The 8,697-nt window shown below is 44.8% G+C and overlaps 1 protein-coding gene across 1 annotated transcript in view; it reads left to right on the forward strand.

Annotated features, from left to right (window-relative positions):
- Positions 1 to 8,123, forward strand: part of CDS2 (CDP-diacylglycerol synthase 2) — a 56,237-nt gene extending 48,114 nt beyond the window's left edge. The window contains exons 8-13 of the mRNA XM_042980877.1: positions 840 to 927; positions 1,448 to 1,516; positions 2,443 to 2,595; positions 4,351 to 4,470; positions 5,194 to 5,297; positions 5,558 to 8,123. Coding sequence (XP_042836811.1) covers positions 840 to 927; positions 1,448 to 1,516; positions 2,443 to 2,595; positions 4,351 to 4,470; positions 5,194 to 5,297; positions 5,558 to 5,690 — 667 coding nt within the window. The 3' untranslated portion in view covers positions 5,691 to 8,123. The remainder of the gene's footprint in view (positions 1 to 839; positions 928 to 1,447; positions 1,517 to 2,442; positions 2,596 to 4,350; positions 4,471 to 5,193; positions 5,298 to 5,557) is intronic.
- The last annotated feature ends 574 nt before the right edge of the window (positions 8,124 to 8,697 follow it).

The raw sequence follows: 8,697 nt of genomic DNA on the forward strand, positions 1-8,697 counted from the left end.
GATGTAGAAAATATGTTGAGCAGAGAATATGTGCTAGAAGCCTCGACGAAGTAAATAATATCGCGTGGTGTTGAGAGGATACAGATGCTCCCTTAACAAACAGGAAGTCAGAAAATACTGCCTGTAGTTTAGGGGCCAGGAAGTCAGAGATTTCTGTATGTGAAATTCAGAAATTTAAATAGGAGAAATTTTAAAAAAGTGCTGGCCAGAGAGTGGAGAGTGAGGAGGGCAGAAAGATGTTACAAGTGTGGGAACAGCCTCCTGTTTCATGGTGGGGCTGGTGGGAGGGGGGGCGGCTGTCGAGAAGGTAGCCAGCTATATGGGGTGTGGTTGTGCACTCAGCCGAGCACTAGGAAATGTAGGCCTCATCAGAGCTAGTCATAAATAGTTAAAAAAAAAATAGGTAAATTATGAAACATATTGCATAGAATTATGGAGATGACCTCTAGAAGAAGAGAAGTCAGAAGTCATTAAAAGCAGTTATTTTGGGGAATGGAGATAGGGATGGGAGAAACAAGGAAAACTTTCTTTTCTTTACAGTTTAAATTTGTAGTATTGTGTGCCTATATTACTTTGTAAGGATAAAAAGAACAAATGGCATTTTAGAGAACACCACCTCCGTTTACTCGGGAGTCGTTCAGTAAACACTTGAATGTCTGCTGTGTGCCAGGTACTAGGTATGGCTTATCTGCTGTTTAATTTCTTTTAGCTTATTAGTTAGTGGAGAACAAGTACTTAGGGGTTATTTTGGTGCCAGAAGTGATGAATGGCAGTGTTTTATAGACATCTGAGGTATTGTCATCTTAGGAGGTTGATTTCTACTTTGGTTTATTCCCTAGGTTCATTGTCCCCATCTCTTGCGTCATCTGTAATGACATTATGGCCTACATGTTTGGCTTCTTCTTTGGTCGGACCCCACTCATTAAGGTAAGTGGGTCACCCTAACATGAAACACCACTGTGAGGCAACGGTGAGGATCAGCTTGGCACAGAAGAAATCTCACTAGCGTGTATTTCTTCGTGTCATCTTGGAGAAAGTCTTGCAATAGTTTAGTCTCAAGAGAAAAGCCAGACTAAGACATTTGACAACTATTCAGAAAGGAAGAACAAGTTCCTAGAGAAGATAATTGTATAGACTATACAGGCACACTTTGGGGGCTCTGATCTGAATTTGAGTGTTGTTATTTAATTAGTATACTATTTTATAATATAATTAAATTATTTGAGTGACTAATTGGGACAGAAAGGAAACTGAGGGATATCAGGCTGGGAACAAGGAAACCAAGCTTGGGGTTATTTTTAGAAAGGGAGGTGGTTAACAGAATGAAGGTTTTTTTGTTTATTTTTTGTTTGTTTGTTTTAACAGTAGGGAGGTTTTAAACAAGTAATCATTGTTCCAAAGCCAGTTATCAAAATGACCTTTGTTAAGATTTGCTCTCTGTCCGTAGCTGTCCCCGAAGAAGACCTGGGAAGGCTTCATTGGGGGCTTCTTTGCTACAGTGGTGTTTGGCCTTCTGGTAGGTGGTGGTTTCCCGCTGGGTGGGAGAGGGCACAGAGACCTCAGCCCACCTTCAAAACTTGTCCAGGGCTAGAGAGCTTGTCTCCCGAGGCCAAGGACCCTGTCCCACTGAATGGTAACCTTGCCCTGCAAGGGGCATGAGCCTGGCATGCTCCGTAAGTGGCCCGGGCAGAGCCAGCTGTCCTTTATCTGCCAGATTCCAAACAGGGTCTCGGCAGTTGAGCAGGGCCGTGTGAACCTGTACTCCCCCCATGTCAAGGCACGGTGACACTCAGCAGGTAGCGTTCTTGTCACTTGATATTTCAAGATCAAGTGATTGGCAGCTAAGAGTAGGAGGTGAGGCGAGCCATGCCACTCTGGCCAAGGTTCTCTCCCATTTGTGCCCTGCCTGTGGGTGGTTGATCTTCCCACCCTTTCTGGAGCATTCCCTGCTTCTGACCATCAGGCCAGCCTCTCTCCTTTCTTCAGAGGTGTCCAGCCATCCTCCAGTACTGATTCCCTTACTTCATTATTCTTCTTCCTTTTTCCTCTGGACTGGCTGTCTCTCACTATATCGCTCCCTGCCAACCTGCCTCCCATTTGAATTAAATTAAGAGATGCTGAGAAAAAGGGACCGTAGCTTCCCTGAATGGGGGGAATCTTCTTGTAGTTCTTTGCCCAGATTCCTTCAGGTCTGTCCTGGATTTTGGCCTGGATGTTGGGGTAAGTATGTGTGAAGCCTCAGCAGGCCGTGAACCTCTTTTAAAATTTTTTCCCAGATTCTGGCAAAATACTCACGTGGGGAAATATGAACCTCTGATTTAGTGCACAGCTTGCAGCGAGCAGGCTAGGCGCTGTGAGGGACACAGCCAGGCCCCGTGTCTGCCACCCAGGCAGGATGACTGGGACTGGTCTCCTCTGCCCGTCTCTGCTCTTCATCCTCAGCTGTCCTATGTGATGTCCGGGTACAGATGCTTTGTCTGCCCCGTGGAGTACAACAATGACACCAACAGCTTCACTGTGGACTGTGAGCCCTCGGACCTCTTCCGTCTGCAGGAGTACAACATTCCTGAGGTGATCCGGTCGGTCATTGGCTTGGTACGTGCCATTCACATGGGGCAAGCTATCCCTGGTTAGATAGTGACCACTCCCTCAAAACAACAACAACAACAACAACAGCAACAACAACCACCTAGCTTCCTCCCTCCACAACGCTGCAAGCCCCAGGACAGAGAATTGTTCAGGTCAGTTCAGGCTGAAAGCAGAAGGAGACACTTCATCTGACTTCTATTCATTTAGACCAGTGGTTCTCAAACTGTGCTCTGTGGATCCTTGGGGGACCCTGAGATCCTTTCAGGGGGCCCGTGAAGTCACGATTATTTCCATAACAATATAATGACATTATTTGCCTGTTTACGTTGTTGAAATTTGCTGTGAATGGTAGGGTACACAAGCAGTGATGGGTAAACTCGCCTGGCGCATTAGTATGAGTGGGGGCTCTGGCCCCGAACTGGACCGAGTCATTGGATTCTTCGTGCCACACACACGCAGTGAGAATAAGAGAGTTCCTCCGAAGAGTGTCTTTGATGAAACAGTAAAACTATTCATTTTATTAAATCCTGACCCTTGAATACATATCTTTCTAATACTCTTGTGTATGAAAAGGATGCATAAAAGATTTCTGGTAAATACTGAAGTACAGCGTTTACCTAAAGGAAAGCACGCGTGCGCCTGTTTGAGATATGAGCTCAACTAGCTGCTGTTTTATAGGGACATCATTTTTACTTGAAAAGTCCGACAAGCTATGGTTTTTGAGACCTGTGTATTTGACAAACATTTTCCTTGAAGATGACGAAAGTGAGTCTGTCACTCGAAGGAAAACACCTAACGGTGATTGTTACCAACGATAAAATTCACCTGCCAAGTGAAAATTAGTATTTTGGAAAGTGTAATAGGGTTTCCACCAGAGCTCTTAACACTTCATAGCTTTGCTGATGAGAGTTGTGGTGATTCTTTGTAAGATTTTTATAGTGATTTTAACATATGATGACTTTAACATAATGATGTTTTGACATTATATATAGCAAAATGTGTCCACATTTGGAAGATTTACATAACTTAGTGAACTATTATTTCCTAAATAGTCAGTGCATGGTATTACAGCAGTCACGTGTGGGTAAAAGGTCCATTCAAAGTTCAAGACAGACCAATGGATTCTAATGCTAAGAGTACAAAAATTTCATTCCTGGATCTCAAATTCGACAAATTTTTAAGAAACTACCATTTGTCAAGTTTTGGTGCAGTATCAGAGGAGAATACCCATAAGCATCTGAAAGACAGTGCTAAAATACTCTTCCTTTTTTCCTTTCTTTTTCTTATTTAAAAAAAAATTTAATGTCTTTATTTTTGAGAGAGAGAGAGAGAGAGAGAGAGAGTGAGTGAGTGGGGGAGGGCAGAGAGAGAGGGAGACAGAATCCGAAGCAGGCTCCAGGCTCTGAGCTGTCAGCACAGAGCCTGACATGGGGTTCAAACTCACAAACTGTGAGATCATGACCTGAGCCAAAGTTGGACGCTCAACCAACTGAGCCACCCAGGCGCCCCTACTCTTCCTTTTTTTCAACTACCTAATTTGTGTAAGGCCGGACTTTCTCCGCATATGTCAGCCAAAACATATTGCAACAGACTGAATGTATGATACTTAATGTCCTCCATTAAGTCAAATATTCGAGATTTACAAACACAAAATCCACTTTTCTTACTCATTTTGATTTTGGAGGGAAAATATAGTTCATTTGATAAAGAGTTATTTATGTCAACAAGGCATCTTGACTGATTTTCCCTTGTTCTTCTCAGACAACAGTCTGGATGTACCCCTTCCAGATCCACAGCATCGCCCTGTCCACTTTTGCCTCGCTCATCGGCCCCTTTGGAGGATTCTTTGCAAGTGGATTCAAACGAGCCTTTAAAATCAAAGTAGGAAAATCGTCTTCCCTATTCTTCTGTCTCCCAGCCCAGTCTCCTGTCCCACCCCATCAACCACCGCCCCTTCAAAATACCAGGCTATAAACCCTGACTGTTAATGTGTGCTTTCCTTCACTCGTGCATGAGATTTAGGTAGGTTAAATAAAAATACATTGCTTTCCAAGAAAATTCAGTATAGTTTTGACCCTTGAATAATGCAGGGGTTAGAGGCACTGACATTCCCCCCTACCACATCCTCCCATGTACTAGAAAACTCACATGTAACTGTTGACCAGAAGAATTATTGGTTGATTCACACCTGTTTTGTATGTTATATGTATTATATACTGTATTCGTACAATAAAGCAAGCCAGAGAAAAGAAAATGTGATTAAGAAAATCATAAGGAAGAGAGAATACATTTATATTCCTGTACTATATTTACTGAAGAAAATGATGTGTAAGTGGACCCTTGTAGTTCAGACCCCTGTTGTTCAAGAGTCAACTGTAGTTGGATTTTCAGTTTATTTGTTAATATACCTTGTATCTTTCTTCAAAAGAAACATTTTATAGTAAGATTGTGTGGTATTATACCCTCAGCATTTGGGTCCATACTTCTTACTTTCTGTTGCCCTCAGCTACTCAGGATAGTAGCTGGACACTGAGGTGGGACCACAGGGCAGGGTTTGATCTTGGCCTAGCCCATACTTACCAGTCCTTCCCCTGCCTCTAACAGGACTTTGCCAATACCATTCCCGGCCATGGCGGCATCATGGATCGCTTTGACTGCCAGTATCTGATGGCCACCTTTGTCAACGTGTACATTGCCAGTTTTATCAGGTACGATGCCTTTCCATCTGAAGCCAGTTGTTGGATTTTTGAGTGTGGTGAACATCTGGGATTTTAGCTACACCTCAGTTGAAGTGAAAAGCATCCCAAATATGAATGCAGTTTTCAGTTGCTGCTCTTAATGGATTCTTTGAGGCCCCCTGCCCTCCATGAGTAGAGAATCCACAGGGAACAGCAGCTATTTGTATAATCAGGCCCTAGAAGCTGCTGAGTCCCCCCACTCAGAGCTGTTTCCTCACGTTCTCCTCCAGGGGCCCGAACCCAAGCAAGCTGATTCAGCAGTTCCTGACCTTGCGTCCAGATCAACAACTGCACATCTTCAACACCCTCAGATCTCACCTGGCTGACAAGGGGATGCTGACAGCCGGCACAGAGGATGAATAGGGGCCCCAGGGCCGAGAGAGCAAGAGTGAGCAGAGCGAGGGGCAGGGCCCCAAGGCAAGCCCCACTGGTGTGTCTCAGACTATGACAAGGCTTCAACTCACTGGTGTTTTGTTTTTGTTTTTTTTTTTGTTTTTTTGTAGAGTGTTTTTTATTTGTGGGATTTAAAAACAATCTGTATATATACAGTCTATGTGCTTATGATTTGGGTTGTGGGTAAACCATAGCTTTGAGTTGGAAAGAAGTCACAAGGGTAAGACCATTTGGGTCTTTTATGCAAAAGTTTTAACCTGGAAGGCAGTGTTGTGCCCACCTGGGGTGGTTCTGCTGGGTACTTCTAGCTCCCAAGCCAGAGCTTCTGTTTCGGTGCTCCATCAGAGAGTGGAGACGTTCGTCTGTGTCTGACCGGTTCAGAGGACCCCCTGCCTGCCTTGTAGCTGCCCCCCCAGCAGGGAAGAGGTGCACAGCTTGGATGCCTTTGCTACCCAAGAGCTTTCACATGGGCGTCTTGAAAACACCTGCGCTGGAGTGACGGGACGGTTGCCTTCTGTAGGCTGGAGGGACACAAGCTTATTAATCAGAGGAGCATCCTGCCCACAAAGCCCTGGGGAGCCTGAGCTGTGCGTTACGAGAAGGATTCACCTTACTTCATCACAGACTGAATGAAAGAAGGCTTCGTTTGATTTTTTTTTTTTTCCAGAAAGCACGAGAAATTATTTATAATAGTCTGAAAAAATACACTGTAATATCTCAAGTGTACGCAGTAGAATGTACTGTAACTGAGCCCTCTCCCACAGGCTGTAGGCTCTGGTGGCTCTGACTAGCTGTGTCTGTTCAGGGACGATGCTGTTCACGTTTGGGCTGTAGACTTGTTGCTGCTGAATCCTTTCTGGGGGCTTTCCTGTTAGGGAGCAGGGGGGCTTCCTGTTCACACACCCTTAGCCTGACCGACCACCCACGTAGCTGCTGTGTTGTGTATATACTACTCTTAAGGCAAATGTGTATCTGTGTGTGTGTGTGGTTTAAAAATCACTTATCCCTTGCGGTGATTTCAGTTGTACCATGACTTCTCCACTGAAACCACAGAATCCTGCTTACAGCTCTGGAAACCTAATCCGATTAGAGGTTTGACTCTTCTGAAGATTCAGTGCACATTTTTTTTTTTTAATATAATGTGACCAGTTTAAATGTAGTGTGTATTTCGTTGAGGGACCTTTTTCCTTTTAAACTGTGATTTATTTTTTTTTTCCCCTGCCTGATTATAGGAGTGAGGTTGACTTTGGGAAGACAAGTTCTTTGTTAGGACAGCAAGCAGGGGAGAATGGGAGAGAGAACTTGGTGCCCAAAGGTGTTTGCTTATTCTGTGCCACGGCTGTTCTCATTGCCAAATGCAGTGCAGAGACCCGCTTCAGCACCTTGGTCTGCGGCCGGTTCATTCTGTTTCTGTTTAAATCAGCCCTCCTGCTTCCCTGAAAGCTCACAGTCCGCCCAGATGGCTGCCATGTGCAGCACAGGGCAGGCCTCCCTCAACATTGCAGCTCTCAGTCACTACGTGACTTTTTCTTCTGAGCGTGTACTTCTGTTTCAGCACATGGCTTTTCTTTTAAAGGTCCAAGGCCCCCTTAAAAACAAAATGTGTTTTTGCTTGGGGTTTCTGTTGTGGCTCTGTGACCCTGGGCAGGACATAGCACTCTCCGGGGCCTCGTTTTCGGAGCTCTCTCCTAAGTCCAGTATTCTGTGATTTCTGGCTGAGCAAGTTCTTGTCACCAGAGGCTACTTATGGGTATCGAGTGATGTCCTGGGCACCCAAAAAGCAACAGCTTTCAGGCCATTTCTAAATGCTGGTCCTTGAGATGAGTCAGTATCTCACCCACAAATCTTAGTGGAGGTAATTAGTAACAAGTCCAGTTTTCACATTGAAGAATGAACTTGGTTCCTGAGACCAGAGACAGAAGGGGTAGTCTCTGTTGCCTTATTGTGGGCATATGGCGGGGTGCTTGGTGGCTGGGGCCTAGCAACTCCTGAATAAGGCCATCTTTGGGATCGAGGTGACTGGCACATTCCTTTGTGGAAGTGGTCACCAAGTGGGGAGGGTCCTGGCGTCCCAGGAAGCTGAAGCTGGGTGCTCATGAGAGCTCTCAGCAAGAAGCCCAGAGGGTCAGCTCGGGTTTTATCTTCTGATTTCCCCACGTGCTTTCAGGTCAAGTAAGAGGAGCTTCCTAGCCTAGTAGCTGGGAAAGCGACACCACCTCGTGTGTATTTATCTATATCTATATATATGCACATTGTTTTTCTTTCTCCCATTTATTGAAGATATTTCACTGTACAGACGAGATTCAAAAGACTATTTTAACATATACCTGTGCATTCTTAATGAATGGTATAACTTGCTTCAGATCCATTTTTTGTGTGAGAAATAAAATGTGGCTGAAACTGTATGCTCTCCCTTGTGACTTCAGTTTCTTCTGTGTGTGGATGTGTTTCCTACTTGTTTTGCTTCATAAATATCATGCAGTCCTTATGTCAAGATTTTTCTTTTTTCTTTTCTTTTCTTTTCTTTTCTTTTCTTTTCTTTTCTTTCTTTCTTTCTTTCTTTCTTTCTTTCTTTCTTTCTTTCTTTCTTTCTTTCTTTCTTAATGTTTATTTATTTTTGAGAGAGAGAAAGAGAGAGAAACAGAGCATGAGCAGGGGAGGGGCAGAGAGAGAGAGGGAGACAGAATCGAAAGCAGGCTCCAGGCTCTGAGGTGTCAGCACAGAGCCTGATGCAGGGCTCAAACTCACAAACCATGAGATCACAACCTGAGCCAAAGTCAGATGCTCAACCGACTGAACCGCCCAGGTGCCCCAAGGTTTTTGTTTTCTGCTCTGAATCTTATAGGTTCTCACAGCAGCCTCCTGAGGGACCTCGGGCAAGAGTCCTGAGCGCCTTGCCTGTGAGGACGCTGAGGGCAAGAGCACGTGGAGTGCTTCCCCAGGGTCGTGGGGCAGAGGCAGACCTCACTCCAGCTTG

This window comes from Panthera tigris, chromosome A3 (genome assembly GCF_018350195.1).
Source record: "Panthera tigris isolate Pti1 chromosome A3, P.tigris_Pti1_mat1.1, whole genome shotgun sequence".
Classification (NCBI taxonomy): Eukaryota; Metazoa; Chordata; class Mammalia; order Carnivora; family Felidae; genus Panthera; species Panthera tigris.